Source organism: Ailuropoda melanoleuca, chromosome 2, assembly GCF_002007445.2.
Source record: "Ailuropoda melanoleuca isolate Jingjing chromosome 2, ASM200744v2, whole genome shotgun sequence".
Lineage (NCBI taxonomy): Eukaryota > Metazoa > Chordata > Mammalia > Carnivora > Ursidae > Ailuropoda > Ailuropoda melanoleuca.
Genome location: NC_048219.1, coordinates 198,595,142 through 198,610,297, shown reverse-complemented (window position 1 = coordinate 198,610,297; position 15,156 = coordinate 198,595,142). Strand labels below are relative to the sequence as shown.

General features: G+C 61.2%; 1 protein-coding gene across 4 annotated transcripts; it reads right to left on the bottom strand.

The window, feature by feature from the left end:
- Nucleotides 1–78: 78 nt before the first annotated feature.
- Nucleotides 79–12,142, bottom strand: CAPN10 (calpain 10). Of its 4 annotated transcripts, XM_002923142.4 has the most exons (12): nt 11,887–12,138; nt 9,331–9,462; nt 7,913–8,109; nt 6,883–7,100; nt 5,042–5,183; nt 4,183–4,349; nt 3,612–3,883; nt 2,993–3,195; nt 2,570–2,825; nt 1,023–1,222; nt 772–817; nt 79–499 (listed from the first exon to the last, which is right to left on the bottom strand). In XM_002923142.4, exons 1-12 carry the CDS (start codon nt 12,010–12,012, stop codon nt 470–472), a joined length of 1,989 nt encoding a protein of 662 aa, XP_002923188.1. In that variant the 5' UTR covers nt 12,013–12,138; the 3' UTR covers nt 79–469. The 4 variants fall into 4 exon arrangements, with proteins under 4 accessions (XP_002923188.1, XP_019659265.1, XP_019659266.2 ...); XM_019803706.2 differs by lacking the exon at nt 772–817 and having other exon boundaries at nt 11,887–12,139; XM_019803707.2 differs by lacking the exon at nt 79–499 and having other exon boundaries at nt 506–817; nt 2,570–2,687; nt 11,887–12,142.
- Between the last annotated feature and the right edge of the window lie 3,014 nt (nt 12,143–15,156).

Sequence of the window (15,156 nt, the reverse complement as noted above, 5' to 3'; positions counted from 1 at the left end):
GACGCAGGGCCCAGGCCTTCCCCTCCGCCTCAGTGAGAGCAGACTCGGCCACCAGCCAGCCGAGACACGACTCACCTGTAAACCACTGGGTACTCACGTTTATTTATAGAGTCACTTCCTAAAAATGTTGCACATAGATAGTTCTCGACAAGATTTGTCCTACTACGCTCTCGTCTGCTGTAAGTCCTCTCTCCCGAGCTGGGGGCAGACGCCAAGGACGGTCGCCAGGAAGCTCTGCCGCCCCAGCGCGTGGGACAGACGCCCTGCGCGGCTTCCCCTGCCCTCCCCGGGCACCTGCTCTGCCCCAGGCTACGTCCCCCGCAGGATGGGGTCTTCGCCTGGACCCCCGAGCACGCGCAACCGTCCATCCAGCTCAGGACCGGCCCCCACGGTGCTGAGGCTGGGGGCACCGTGTGAGGGAGCCCCTCAGCACCCCCAGTCGCCAGAGCGGACACAGGGGGTCACGCGGTTAGGTTTTCATAACTGCCATGAAGGAGGCCTGCGGGAGGAAAGATGGTGGGGTCGGGGCTGCCCTGGATGGCGGCTGGGGGCCCACCCCCCTCATGCACCCGGTGGCACTGCCGGGGGTGTGACTGCAGCCCCAGGCTCCCGGCCCTCCTGGCAAGAGACAAGTGTGCCTGTGTCCCAGGGCACAGCCTGGCCTGCAGCGAGGCCTCTGGGGGGAGCGTGGCGGAGAACACAGCCCCCGGGGCACCAGGCAGCCCCCAGGCGGAGTACGGGGCCCGCCCCCAACCCAAGCCCCACACCTACCTCCTGGAGGAGCTGCCCCAGCCTCTCCTGGCTGTGAATAGAGCGCCTGCAGGAGAGAGGACAGCGCAACCCGGCTGGCCCCCAGCTCGAGAAGCCCTGCTCTCCCTGCCTCCCCCCTGCAGGCGGACGTGCTCCACTGCTGCTGCTGTGCCGGGACAGGTCAGAGCTGGGGCAGGCAGGGCGGCAGCGGGGTGGCGGGGAACAGGAAGGCGCACACGATACACTGAGGACCCCCAGCCCTGGAGCCACACCTGTCTATCCTGGTGGCGATGGTCACCGCGAAGGCCGCTTCTGTGTCTGGCAGGTAGGTGGAAGGCACGACCCTGTAGGTCCCCGGCGACAGGTGGCAGAGCCGGCTCACTTCCTGGGCGTAGCAATGCGGCACACAGCTCACCACAGGCTCCTGGAGCAGCAGGTTGGGCGTACCCTGGCTCCCCCCATCCACCGGAACCTGGGAGATGCACGGGCTCAGATGGGGTAAGCCTATCCTTTGGGCTGCCATGACCACCAGGAGGTGCTCTCCTTCTCAGTTTCGGACTTCACTCCCTTTCTGAGGTTGGGATGTCTGGGGTCAGGACAAGCCTGGGGCCGTCTGCCTAGATCTCCCCACATCACACACCTGCCCTTTTCCAGGAAGAAAGACCTGCCAAGCCTGTCAAGATGGGCTCGCCACTCACCAAGGCCCCACGACCCTTGTCAGGAGGGCAGCCCTGCCTGGGGGACCGCCACCATCACCACTGCCCAGGGCTCTGTCCAGAGAGTCACCTGACTGGCCCTGGCACTTTCATCAAAGCCTCTGGATGCTCCAGCTGGTGGCCTGGGTAGAGCAAGACTCCAGAATGAGCCCTCTGCTCTTAGGAAATGCAGCGGCTCTGTCCTCCCAGGGGTACAGAAGCTTCTCAGAGACACGCCCACCCTTCCTTCCCGTCATCTGCAGTGCAGGCTAAGTGCGCGCACCGCACAAGAGAGCCTGGGACACATCCTGGCCATTGCCCCGGCCCGTGCTGCCTTGGGCACCCACCAGTTCGTCAAGCCCCTCTTGAAGTAGGGCCCCCAGGAGGAGCACACGTGCGGGCTGGGAGCCACTTCATTACCGTGGAATCTGGGCCTGCAACCTCTGACCTCTGGCACTGTGCCTGCCCCCCTTCCCCCAACCACAGGTCTGCTAAGTGTGTCCTGCCTGCAGCACGGCACAGCGAGCAGGCTGAGGTGGGGGAAGATTTGGGGTGGCGTTCATGACATACGGGCCCCACTTGGGCCTCAACACCCGCTCCCTTCCACCCATGACAGCTTTCTGATCTGAGAATGAGCAGCTGCGTTCGGTGGCATCTGTCTGCCAGGACCCCACACTATCTTTTGTGGCCCTTTCCCTCCTTTCCTGCTCTGCCCGGCGAGCCTGGGCCAGGACCTCTTCCTGCCCCTGAGCTGATGCCCACTCCCCAGAAGAGCAGCCCCAGGGGTGTGGGGCACAGGGAAGGGCGGGGCTGCATGGCTCTGGGGCAGCTCTTGGTGGGGCACGTCATCGGGTCTCCTGGGCAGGAGGCACAGTTCTGGGGAGCAGAAGTGACCTCATGACACCGTTGTTCTAAGCTGGGGGAGTGGAGGAGGGGCCGTGTCTGCTGACCTAGGACCCCAGTGAATTACAGACTTCAGGAAACCCAGACATGATCTTGCATGGGACCGGCCAGCCCGGCTGTGCTCACACGACCGAGTCCAGGCCTCTGTCACCCCTGGCCACCCGGGACACAGACCCTCTGAGGACCTCCCCCACCCGCCCGGAGCAGGAGGAGGAGCTTGCCTGGAAGATGTGGAAGCCGATGGGATGGCACTGGCTGTCTTGGCAGTGCTGGCGCAGAGTGACGCGGATACAGCGGGGGCCTGGGCCCTCAGGGACCGACAGGGGGAAGCACGGGTTGCTAGGGTAGGAGGCAAAGTTCCTGCTGCCCCCTGCTGTCTGGCCAGTTCTCCAGGAGCCCCGCAGCTGCACAGTCTCCCACTCGCCGGCGGACAGGGCCTCCCCAGGGGCAGGGCTCCCGGCCGCCGGCTTGATGGCACTGCCCGGGAAAGACACACAGGAGGGCGGCTGGCAGCACGCTCCAGGCCTGCCCGCGGCAGGCCACGAATGCACACACACCTCCAGGAAGCTGCCTGGGCCGCGCTCCCCTTTCCTCAGCTGCGGGCCTCGGGAGAACAGCCTAGAGCCCCTCCTTGCCCTTCTCACCTGAGGGAGACTCTCCCGCTAGAGAAGACCCGCAGCAGAAACTGCCCCGACACGTCCTTCAGGAAGGTGCTGGGCACGGCCAGGTAGAAGCCGGGTGCGAGGTCGCAGCGCAGGTGCACCTCCCGGTCATAGGCGTGGCACACGGTGCCGGCCACGGGGGGCGTGGACAGGACCCTAGGCAGGCTGACCCGCTGCTTCTCCACCTGCACAGAGGAGGACGTGCGCCACTGTCCGGAGACCGGCCCCGCCGCCTTGGCCCGGCAGAAAGGCCTCTCAAATGACTTAACAAGCGAGCATCCAGACCCGTGGGTCCCTCCCCGGCATGGCAGGGGCTGGCTCAAAGTGCCCCCCAAACCACAGCTCTCCCTGGACCCTGCTCTGGGAGAGAGGAGACCCATCAGACCGCGCTGTGCCCCCCTTCCTGCCAGCCAGCCAATGGCTGCTCGAGTTCCATCTCCCTTTGTCCGACAGGCACCAGCCGCGCCGGGCAGAGCTGGGTCTGTGCGAGCTCCAGCGGCCGTCTGACCCTGGAGGACGAGGCACGGGAGGCTCCTGGCAGTCGCTTGTGTCCCAGCACGCCCAGACCCCGAGCAGGGAGCCGAGCCCAGGGTGGAGATACCTTCCAGATATGCAGGCCCACGGCCTGGTAGTCCTCGCGTCGGAAGCTGGCCGGGCTCCACGCGGCACGCTCGTCCACCACCGGTGCCCGAGCCCGGCCCGCGGGGCGCACCCTGGGTCTCTGCAGGACGGCAACAAACACCTCGCTTGGTTCCGAGACCCGCAGCCAGAATTTGGGGTTGCTGGGAAAGCCGCTGTTGTTCCGACAGCCTCCGGCGGACTGCCCCTTGACCCAGGCCCCAGGCAGCTCCTGGGTGTGGCACAGCGCCTTTTCTAGGGGGAGAACCAGCAAGCAGCAGCTTCAGGAAAGGGCTCCCACCCGGGCATCCCTGCCACTCGCACCGACACCAGCTGCGGCACCCCACAGGAAGGGGCCCCGTGGTCTCCCGCCACCTCAAGCCACCTGGGATGGGAGGGGACGAAGCCATCTCTCCGCACACAGGAGCAACAGACTAGGGCCTGGGGCGAGGGCTGTGCCCACGAGCCCCCAGGGGGACACGGTGGCCGCTCAGCCCTAACCGCAGAAGGCACCCCCACAAGGGCCTCCCCTTGGGTGCAGGCCTCCCCCTTACCCGAGTAGAGGCTCTGCAGGTGGCCGGCCTCCGTGATAGGGAAGCCAACAGTGACCTCGTCGAACTCCCGGAGGAACTCCTCTTCCTCCACCCAGAACTCTCCTTCCTGCAGCTGGGACAGCAACTCAGACTCATCGGCTGGGTCCACCAGGCTCCACCCTTCGCCCCTGGAAGGCACGTCACTTCAGCGGCGGCCCCTCATCCCGGAGCTGACAGCACTGACTGAGGAGCCCTGCGCCCTGCCAGCTTCCTGCCGGCTCAGCTCACACTAGCTCTGCACCGGCCCTTCCTTGGGCTAATCCTCACTCCTTTCCCGAGGCTCCTGCCTCGGGCTGTCCCCATGAGCGGGCCGACGAAGGATGTGCCCCACCGCCTCAGACCGAGCTGCCGCTAGCCTCCAGCACTCAGGAGCAAGGGTCAGATCTGCCGACCAACTGCGGTCGGCCAAGGGGAATGGATCCAGTGCCCTCACTCAATCCTGGTCCCCGGCATCAGTAAAGATCTTAGAGTTGTAGTGCGGCTTGGGCATCCCACGTGTCCCTGTCACCCCGCAACCTGACCGGGCATCCACCATTCCGTGAGCACCCTTGAGATAGAAGCCCAGGGCCTAGGGTGGCCTCGGTCCCAGCACCAAGCACTAATCCAGCCTCCTAAGGCTGTCTAGGGCCAAACACAGGACCCAGGGGACCACAAGCAGGTGCCAAGGGGGCCTTGTAGGAGACCAACCGCGCACTGTGCTGACCAGCTACAAACTAGCATGGGCACACACACGGCTGCGACGGCTCCCCGCTGCCACTCAGGACCCCGGCCCCCTCCTCTCACTGACAGCAGCACAGCCCTGGCCTTGGCCCACACTCACCCCTGTCTCCAGGGCCCCTGCCAGCACCGCCGGCCCCAGGGGTTCCGAATGCGCAGCAGCAGGACGCTCTGGCCGGCCCGCCCCTGGAGCTCTCGCAGATCCGACACAATGAAGGCATGAAACTCCCCCAGCTCCCTGGCACCTGGGTGAGGAACAGCTTGGTTGTAGACAGGAGGTCCCCAGACAGAGCAGAAGCACAGGTCTGTCTCCTTCCCCACAGGATGCTCCAGCACACCTGACCTGTGGCCACAGTAGCACCCAGACCCCACGGACCACTGGGGCTCCTTTCGTGACCACTGTGGATAAGTGAGCTCAGAAGTGGCCTTAGCCAGTGCAAAGCCACGGCAAACAACCTGGGTGTGGACTGTGGCTTGGCTGCCACGGGTCTGACAGGTCACTCCCTTCTCGGGGCCTTGGTCCTCGCCTGGGTGGATGAGCGAGGATGGCCAGCTGCCGACAAGGCAGCACAAGGCGCCTGGTGCTGGGCCGGTTCTCAAACATGCGGCTACAAGTGTTGTTGCCAGCAGGTCTGGGACGGGTCTGGGACGGGTCTGGGACCACCAAGAAGAGCAATGTCCTCTTGGCAAGGCTGGCTGGGGGCAGGGTGGGGGGGACCACACAGCCAGGGGCCGCGGGACCAAACACTGCTGGGGGGAACCCTGGAGCCCCAGAGAGGAAACCACCCCACTTGTCCAGAGCCCCCCGAGCTCTTGGATCAAACCATGTGGAAGAGGAGGAGGCCCATCTGGGGAAGAGGGGTGGCAGTCCAGAGAGGAGAAGAAACTTCGGGAATGTCTTTAAAAGCTTTATTTAGAATGGTGTCATAGCCACCACTCCGGGTGCCTGCCCGAGTCCCCAGTGCTGAGTCACCTCTGCGGGATTCAGCTGAGCACCAGTGGCCCCCTCTTTGCCTGGGGGTTTCTGCAAAGCCTAGAGAGCTAAGAATTAGCCCTGCCCCACCCCGGGGACAGCTGATGCCAAGCCTCAGGGAGAGTTTTGACCCTGCGTCCTGCACAGTCTGAGCACGGCCCTCCGCCGGCTTCACCTCCCCAACGTGGTGGCGCCCCAGGCCTCACCCAGACCCGGCAGCGTTCCCCGTTCACACGCGTCCGTTTATTTCAACGTCTGTGTTCTTGGGCCAAAAACCTCATTATGAAAATCATCCTAAGTGTGAACACTGTTAAACATAAAAATGCTCAGTAAAGCTACCTATAATGTGAGAACTTAGAAAGACCTGAAACGGCCAGCATTCAGGGAAAGAGTAAGGAAACAGGAAGCGCCACTGACGGAACGAGACGTCGGTGGTCTGCACGGTGCCTGAGAAAGTGGAATGTAGTACCAGGCGTGACACACACGCCTGTGTGTGGGAAAGCCCCGAGGTCCACGGAAAAGTCAAAACAGTTCTGTGTGTGGGCTTTCCTCCTTCCGAGAAACTCTCTTTTAATGAGCGCAGATATCCCTCAAATGAAAATCTGAGTTTGATTTTGCCGGTTTGCCAGCCGGGCCAGAGATGCCGCCAGCACTGGGTTCTAGAGTTTCTGTGTGGCGGCCGCCCCGGCAGAGGCTCCAGCCTCATCCTACTTGTAATTTGGGGAGAAAGAAGAAAAAAGTCAAGGGAAAAAGGGACCCTCTCTCCGGAGAAGGATGGGTGGCGGGGGAAGGTCACACACCAGACACCAGCTTTGAAGGACAAAAGTCTTGCTTCCCACTTAGTCCTGACGGGGCCCCGAGAACAAGGCCCTGTGTACCTGTGGGGGCTGTGGGGACGCCTGGGATGCAGGCCAGTCCCGCTGCCGCCCGCCCTCTGCCACCCGCCCTCCGCTGCCCGCCCTCCGCCTTACCGTCTCTGGGGCTGAGCACCGAGCAGCTTATCGGACAGCGGTCCTTGAGGCTGAGCAGCTGCTGGCAAACCCCGCGCTCCGAGCCACCAGGCCTGTCCTGCTGGCCGCTGCTTCTTGCCGAGTCCTTCAGGCTCCACCTTTCTGCTAGGCCGCCGGTGAGGTCCACCAGGGCATCCGCCACCTGCCCTGCCCACAGGTGCTCATAGGCCCCGTAGACCCTGGAGAGACAAGCACGCGGAGTGAGCCTCTGGCTCTGGGGCACGTGCCCGGCTGTCTTCCACCCCCGTGTCTGCCACACCCCCGTGTCTGCAACACCCCCGTGTCTGCCACACCCCCAAATCACCTCACCCACCACTTCAAGCGCTTCTCTGTACTCCTGCCTCATCCTCACCAAGTGCAGAGGCCCTGGGACCCTCAAAGGCCGTAATGCACAGCGGCCCAGCAACGGCCTGTGGCCTCCGGTGCGGACGCGAGCGCGAGGCAGCGTGGGGCGCAAGGCCGTGAGCACCCACTCCACTTCTCACCATCAAACCCCACCCTGGCCGCGGGACGGAGGCGTTCGCGCCCACATCAGCGCAGGCCCTCCTCGCTCCCCTCTTGCAAAGGCCTGCCTAGCAGGATGGCCTCTTCGGGTAGGCTGCTCACTGCATTCCAAGAGGGAAGTGTTCCCACTCGGACCTGGGCTGAGGGGCACAGCCTCAGGCAGGACCACAGTAAACAAGCACTGAGGCCTGGCTGGCTTCACTCCTCCCACGGTTTGCTGTGGTGGGTGATGTCTTTGTGCCCGACTTTGAAACGAGGGCAGAGACAGAGGGAGCGGGTCGGGAGAGACGCACACCACAGGCCACGTCTCCGAGTTTCTGTCTCTGGGCGGGTCGGCCCCACCGAAGGCCTGGCTGCCAGGTTCCTGGAACTGAGGAGGGTACTACAGCCCAGGGAGAGTGGAGATGTGCTACCCGGGGGTGGCCTAACGCAGCTGTGGCTCCCCAGCCCACCCCGGCCCAGCCCCTCCAGCCTCCAGCACACGTACTTGGCATAGACCTTCTCCAGTAAGGGAAGCCAGAACACATCTTCTCTCTGGCACCGGGAGAAGCAGAGTCTCCCTGCAAGACAAGGCAGACGGTCATCTATGGTCACCTCCACCCAGCGTCCAAACTGCCAAACTCGACAGGTAAAGGAGCCGCGGTACGTGTGGTCACGCCAGCTCGGCTGTCCAGGAGGAAAGACCTACCACGCACAGGGAAAGGCAAAAGGAGAGCATGAGAGACAAACCACACAGTGTTTCCCAAGCACCGTCACCGGAGCCGCTCCACGGAAGCCTCTGCTGCGCCAGGGGCCCTGCTTTACTCCGCAGCTGGACGTCAGCATTGGTGCAAAGCCCAAACACCACACAGAAAACTAACGCACCTTTTAATAAAACATTTTAGGACCACACTCAGGAGGCCAAGTATCTCCAAAAGCTTAAAGCCAACCGTGACATCCTACTATTCCAAATAAACAATCAACCCGAATCCAAAACAAATGTGACTTTTACAGGCAATTCCCGACAGAGCGGGCTGCAGACGGCAGTCACAGAGGCTCCCCAGGGGAGGGGGTGGGCACAGCAACCCCCCAGCTGCAGGTGGGTGCCTCAAGAGCTCCGCCAGCGCCTGGACCCAATGCATTCACTGTTGGCTTTGGAGTTCGGACCCAAAGTAAGACAAATGTGGGCTTTGCACCTACACAGACTTGTCTGGTCCTGGCTCTGCCACGTACTAGCTACAAATGTGACAACAATGCTTTTCGCACCCTCGTTTGCAAACGAGGGTCAAAGCCAGCGAGGCCTGTGAGAATGAAGGCCAGCAACTATGGTGTGCTCAGCAGCGCCTGCCTGGGGACACGGGAGTAGCTCTGAACGGGTCACCACTGTCAACATTGCTGCATTCGTCAGTAACATCTAGCAACGAGGCAACGCTGTGAATGCTCCTGGAGAAGCAAGCACTCTGAGCAGGCCTGTTATACCTGGGCTAGCTGCCTAGCATCCGAAACAGTTTTACCACCTTTTGCCAATTCATATTCAAAACCTGTTAAAAAAAAAAATAACTAGCTAGGGAAACTCACTCCAAACCAGGGGCATAGGATCCCTCAGCCGACCCTCTCCTACTCTAGGCGGGCTGCTCATCTTGGCATCGCGAACACACAGCTCTGCCTGCATGAGAACCCAGGGCTCAGGAGGGCAGAGCAGAGCAGAAAGCACCTGCGCTGGCGCCGTGGGGACAGGCGGACACGGTGTCCACGCCTTGGAGCCCCCGTGGCCCTAGAGCAGAGCTCTCCGTTCCCACCAGCCGTGCCCGGAGGCCACAGCAGAGCCCACAGGGAGGAGGTTCCGCTGCCCTGCCTCCTGCTTCCTTCCTGAGCACAGCAGACAGGAAGACAGAGCAGAAGAGCAGCCCGCCCCGCCACAGATACCTGGTCCAGGAGGTGCCGGCTCTTCTGCAGGGCGGCACAGGCAACCAGGAGCCAGCAGTCTCCCAGCAGCCCTTGCTTCACCTGTCCCTCCTGGGGGTTATCTGCAAACAGCCGGGGTGTGGCACAAATTTCCTGAAATAAAGAATATCACCCAGTTATATCACGCCTGAAGGCTAGTCTCTAAAACTCAGAACACAGGATCTAGGTGACAGGCACCGGGGAGGAGCTCTTCTGGTCACCCACATTGCCTAAGAGGGGAGGGGAGGGGAAGAAGCTGGTCTCTCGCAGCCGTGATCTGTCAGCCCCTCCTGGCTTTAGATCACCCTGCCCAGCTTAGGTCCTAGGGTCCCTGTCTCTCTGTCTACCTTCCTTAAGTGGCAAAACCCCAAGTCTAGATGAATCCCATCCCCCTTCTCAAAACAGTTAACTTGCCCTAGAAAATGGTTTCACTTTAAATTCATAACTGATTCTCCATACTGCTGGAATCCTGCTTAATTTCCCCAAACCCAGGCTACTTTGTACCTTCCCCTTTCTCCCTCTCTTCTTAACACTTCCACGCCCCCGCCCTTACCCACGCCTGTCTGAACTGATGACCCTGCCGGAAGCTTCCTCAGAAGCAACCCCTACCTGACCTCTTCTCCTGCCTTTAGAGCCTGGGTTCCTCCCATGACCCCCTCCCTCCTCCACCCCTGCAGGGAGAATTCCACCAGCATAAGGCAGAAAGAACCCCCATCTTCCGTAAGATACCGTCCCCCCTGCATTATCTCCCCTTGAGGCTTCCCTTCACTGACAGACTTCTCGAAAGAGCTGCCCTCCTTACTTCTTCCCTCCTGCTCACTCAGCACAGGCCCCTCTAGCCTCTGGGCCAGTCGCCTCTGTGTTGTCAAATCGGACGGGTTCTCTCTGTTCTCATCTTCCCTGACACTTGGAAGCATCAGAACAGTGGCTGTCCCCTTGCACTCCCCCACAGTCCCCTCTTGGCTCCCATGGTTCCACGTGTTCCTGGCTGTCCTTTCACCTCACCACCTGCTGCTTCTCCAGGCTACTTGCCAAGGCACCTGCTTGAAACGCTGGAAAATGTTAGGGTCCCTCAAGGCTCAATTCCAAGCCCTCTCTTCTTCAGACCCACTTTCTCTGGAGATACTGTTCGGGGCCCTGGGCCCTGTAACGGTCCCCATTCCCAGAGGTCCGGGTCCTCCAGCCCAGAACTTTCTGAGCACCTGACTCTCATGCCCAACTGCTGGCTAACAGCTCTGCTCGCACCTTTGAGAGCAAAACGCAACGCGAGAGTCCCATCCCTAGCTATCTCTCACCTCCTAGTGTCCCCCAGCATGTCAGACAGGACCACCATCTAGCCAGGTGCTCAGGCTAAAAATCTGGAAGTTGTTCTTGATCTTTGCTTTATCCTCACTCTCTACTTCTTTTTTTTTTTTTTTTAAAGATTTTTATTTATTTATTCGACAGAGATAGAGACAGCCAGAGAGAGGGGGAACACAAGCGGGGGAGTGGGAGAGGAAGAAGCAGGCTCATAGCAGAGGAGCCTGATGTGGGGCTCGATCCCATAACGCCGGGATCACGCCCTGAGCCGAAGGCAGATGCTTAACCGCTGTGCCACCCAGGCGCCCCCTCACTCTCTACTTCTAATCAGTCATTAAAACGTATTAATCCCCCTCCAAATTATTTCTCAAATCCAACCACTCCAAAGCCACATCCTAACGATTGCCATGTTACTGAGCCCCTTTACCTTTCTCTAGGACCACTGCATTCCTGCCCCATCAATCCACTTCCCAGCTGGCAGTAAAGGTGAGCTTCTTAAAACATAAACCCACTCAAATCGCTCCTCTATTAAAGCCCTCTAATGGCCTTCCCACTGTGCCTAAAATGCATTTTTAACCCCAATTCCACTGGCATGACCTATAAGACTTCGTGCTTTGGCCCTTGTCTCCTTCACAGCAAACCAGCACTTTCCGTGCTGCCCAAGCACCTCCATGGCCAGAGCCAAGCTGCTCCAAGGACTGGTGACCAGGGAGAGGTCCCCGCTAAGGCTATGTACTTGCAGGCAGGGGAGGGTTCTTCCTGAGAAGTCTTATTACTCAGCAGATAAACCATTTCTAAAGATAACACAGCACTAGGTCAGAGCGTCCCTTTAAATTGCCACCTTCAAGCTTCACATGTGAAAATGCAGGTGCACGAAATCCAAATAACGTTGCCCTTCCAGAAGGGCACGAGCGTAGTCGATCCCGGCAAACACAAAAGACAGCAGGACCGCCTGTGGCCGGGAGGGCCAAGCAGCCCAGAAGCTCAGTCCTGGACGCCAGTCGGAGCAGAAGTGGGGCTGGGCTGGCGTCTGCTAGACCGGACGTCTCGCTCTGCCCCGAACCTCCTTCGGAACCGAGCTCTAGCGGGCGCGGGCCAGGAGCTCCGCGGTGGCTCCCTCCCGAGGGACCCCGCTCTCTTGAGGGCCGCAGCGGCACCCCGCCGGAGACAGCGCGCGGGGTGCGGGGCCCGAGGTTCGGGGCCCGGGCCGAGGTTCGAGACCCGCGCCAGCCTCCCCACCTGGGGCCGCCTCCATGTGATGTCCTCGCGGAACTGGGCCAGCGGCGTGGAGAAGCTGGAGAACAGCGAGGAGTCCGAGGCGGGGAAGTCGGCGTCCCGGAAGAGCTCCCTGGCCGGCGCCCGCATCCTGGGCGCCCCGGGATCCCATGGGGTGCCCACGCCCCCGGCGCCGAGCGCGGCCCCGGAAGAAAGGCGAGAACACTGTAGCTCCCGCGCGCCCGCTCGGTAGCCGCGGGAACTGCCGGGCCACGTGACATAGCGACCCAATCGCACTCGAGCCGCGGACGCACCCCCCAGGGGGCGTGGCTCTCGAGGTCGGCTCTCGCGAGACCGCACCGTCGCCCTGGCTGCGCCTCTCTTTCCGGGAAGGGGTCTGGAGACAGACCCGGCCGCAGCTGAGCCCCGACAGGCCCACGGGCGTCGTGTCCGCGAGTCGGGGCAGCTCGGACCGGTGCGTTGGGGCCTCTTGGACTCGCGGGCTCTTGGGCTGAAGGGACACGCGAGGCCTCCTTGGGCGAGGTCGGGCCGCGGACTACAGGTCCCAGCATGCAGCGCCCCTTCCCAGAATGCGCGACTTCTCGCGGCGCTGGCCGGTCTGGCCGCCTGTTGGGGGAGGAGCCCGGGAGAGGCTCGCTGGGGAAGGCGGTGGCGAGCGGCTGCGGTGGCCGAGGGCTGGGCTCCCGGCCGCAGCCGGCCGGGGGAAGGGCCTACCTGGCCTGGGACGCTGTCTCGAGGCCGCCTGGGATCAGACACGGTGGATCCTGAGCGGGGCAGGGGACGAGGCTGGAGCAGATGTCCGGGCATGTTGTCCTGGTTGGCTGGGCAGTGAGTGACCTGCTGGACGTGTGCTAATAGCTGCGGGGAGGCGAGGACAGGGACTCCAGGACCTGCCTAAATATTCATCCTTGCTGCAGGAGCCGGTACTTTCCCATTCCTGGGAAGGTTGGAAGGCAGTCAGCCGGAGGCTTGTTTGCTTGTCCCCGAAGCCTGCTTCGGTGGGACCGGAGCCTTCACAGAGGGTCGGGCAGGGGAGAAGGGGCCTTAACCCTTCTCGTGGCAGCTCTCCCCCTCTACTAGGATTACTCAGATCTTGCATTCCAGGCTGCTTTTACCCAGCCCCGTGATGGGAAGGGTAGTCCGATCTAAGCCCTTCTGCGACAGATCCAAGTCCCTACTGGCAGAAAGAGAGACAGCGTGGTCCTGGAGCATCTGCTCCAGGTTCCCATGATAGCTGCAGCTCCTCCCTCTGAGAGTGTCACACTGTGTGAGCCCCACCCACCAGGCTGTTTTGGGGGCCTAGGGTACTCTTGAGGTTCTAGAAAACAACTGGGTAGCTCAACATCTGTCTCTGGATTGTTAGGACTTCATGACCTTTCAGCATTCCTATGGTGTAGCTCCCCCCGGAGATGCTGGTGACTCCTTGGGAGGCTGGAGGCTGCACTGCAGCTGAAGGGAATCCGGAAAGGCCTGGGCTCTGCTTCACGTCGGGTCCTGAAGGAGTGAGAGACAGGTTTCCTACCTGCCCTGGAATGCTGGACTGTTCTCTCCAGGTAGCACGCTGGGGTGGTTAGCAGCAGAACTGAAGCAGCTCAGGATCTGGACTCTAAGTAGGGGCCTTTGCTGTGCCACTCGCCCAGGCCTCCAAGGCTGGAGACCAGGCTGCTTCCTGCGGACATGTACCACGCACATCTGACCATTTCCTTTCCTGAGCCTGTGGGTGTGAGCGGGTTCAATGGAATCTGAACCCTGCCTGCTCCCCTCCAGCCGCCCAAGGTTATCACAACTCTGGAGTTTTTGTGCTCTGTGACTTAACTCACACTTGCGCCTGGATGACTCCCTGTTGTTTGTCAAGGGATGTTCTCTGACTTCGCACCTGGGGCTGGGGCTTGTCTGTTCCGAACCCCCACAGCTCCTCCCTGTTTAGTGGGCAGTAACCAGGCCCTGCATTCTCATGGGGACACAGAGGTTAGAAACTAGTGTCCTGCCCACACGTCACCCAGAGTGGGGGAGGGGAGAGTGGAGGTGGCCCAGGTGAAGGGAGGGGCAGCAAGAGCTGGACCGTGGCTGCAGCCCTGGGTGGCAGACTGCCAGGTTCATGAGGATCCAGCACGTACTGGCCCTGCCTCACCAGCAAGAAGCTGATTTAGTTGGGGCAGCTGAAGTCATCTGGGGAGTCTGGACCTCTCCCTAGCCCGGAGTCAGAAGTTATAGAGGGCCGTGTGCCCAAGCTCAGAGCAACGGGACACGGAACCGTCCTCCGGGGGGCTGTGGGGGTGTTTCCCGCAGTCTACCCAGGGCATGTGATGGCCTCTCTTGTGGCCAGTCTTGGCTGCCAGCGTGTGGAGGTGTGGTAATGGAAACTGCTGTAGTCAGCTTGTGACCACAGGGGGGCAAGCCAGAAGACAAAGGCCCGCACACAGAGACTCCAGAGCAGGACAATGAAGAGCCCGATGACGCCCCGAGCCCCTGAACTTGTTGGTCCTGGGATCGTCCACCTTGGGATTTCCGGTCATGAATTATGAACACAGTTTTACAGTTTGAGGAAATTTTGAGTTGAATCTTTTATTTAAGCACTATAGACATCCTGAGAGACCTGCATTCATTGTCTACCACTGTGTATCAAGTTACCCCAAAACTTAGCAAGACCTTATGCTGTTGCAGTTTCTGTGGGTTAGGGATGTGGCAGCAGGTGGGTGGTTCTGGCTGAGGGTCTCGGGATGGTGGTCACAGTGTTGGCCAGAACTGAATCAGCTGGAGATTGGCTAGGCTGGGGGCCTCAGCTCGTTGTCACGTGGACCTTCGTGAAGCTGCTTCAGCGTTCTCACCACGTGGCGGCTGGTTTCTCCCAGAGCACGCGATGCGAGGGAAAGGGAAAGTGCAAGCTGCAGGGGGTTTTGGTTTTGGTTTTTAACATTTTAGTTATTTGAGAGCAAGAACACAAGCAGGAGGGGCGGCAGAGGCAGAGGGAGAAGCAGGCTCCCCACTGAGCAGGGAGCCTGAGGCGGGGCTGGATCCCAGGACCTGAGCTGAAGGCAGCCGCTTACCAACTGAGCCACCCAGGTGCCCCTGCGGTGTGTTTTATGACCCACCGCGGATGTCCTCCATCGTTTCTGCCACATTCCCTTCACTGGGAGCAAATTCCCCAGTGCAGCCCACACTCAAGGGAGGGAGCATCAGAGAAGCTGTGGACGTGTGTTAAGGGCCCCATGGGTCCCGAGGGGTGGGCTGGGAGTGTGGCGAGTGCAGGGACCGGATGAGCGGTGTGGGAGC

Excerpts from the sequence above, each read along its gene's own strand:
- CAPN10 (XM_034655542.1), bottom strand. The coding sequence starts at position 12,012 with ATGCGGGCGCCGGCCAGGGAGCTCTTCCGGGACGCCGACTTCCCCGCC. Across the intron at positions 7,101-7,912 it reads CTGGAGAAGGTCTATGCCAA|GGTCTACGGGGCCTATGAGC; the intron begins GTACGTGTGCTG and ends TTGTCTCTCCAG. Across the intron at positions 3,884-4,182 it reads CCTGCAGAGCCTCTACTCGG|AAAAGGCGCTGTGCCACACC; the intron begins GTAAGGGGGAGG and ends TTCTCCCCCTAG.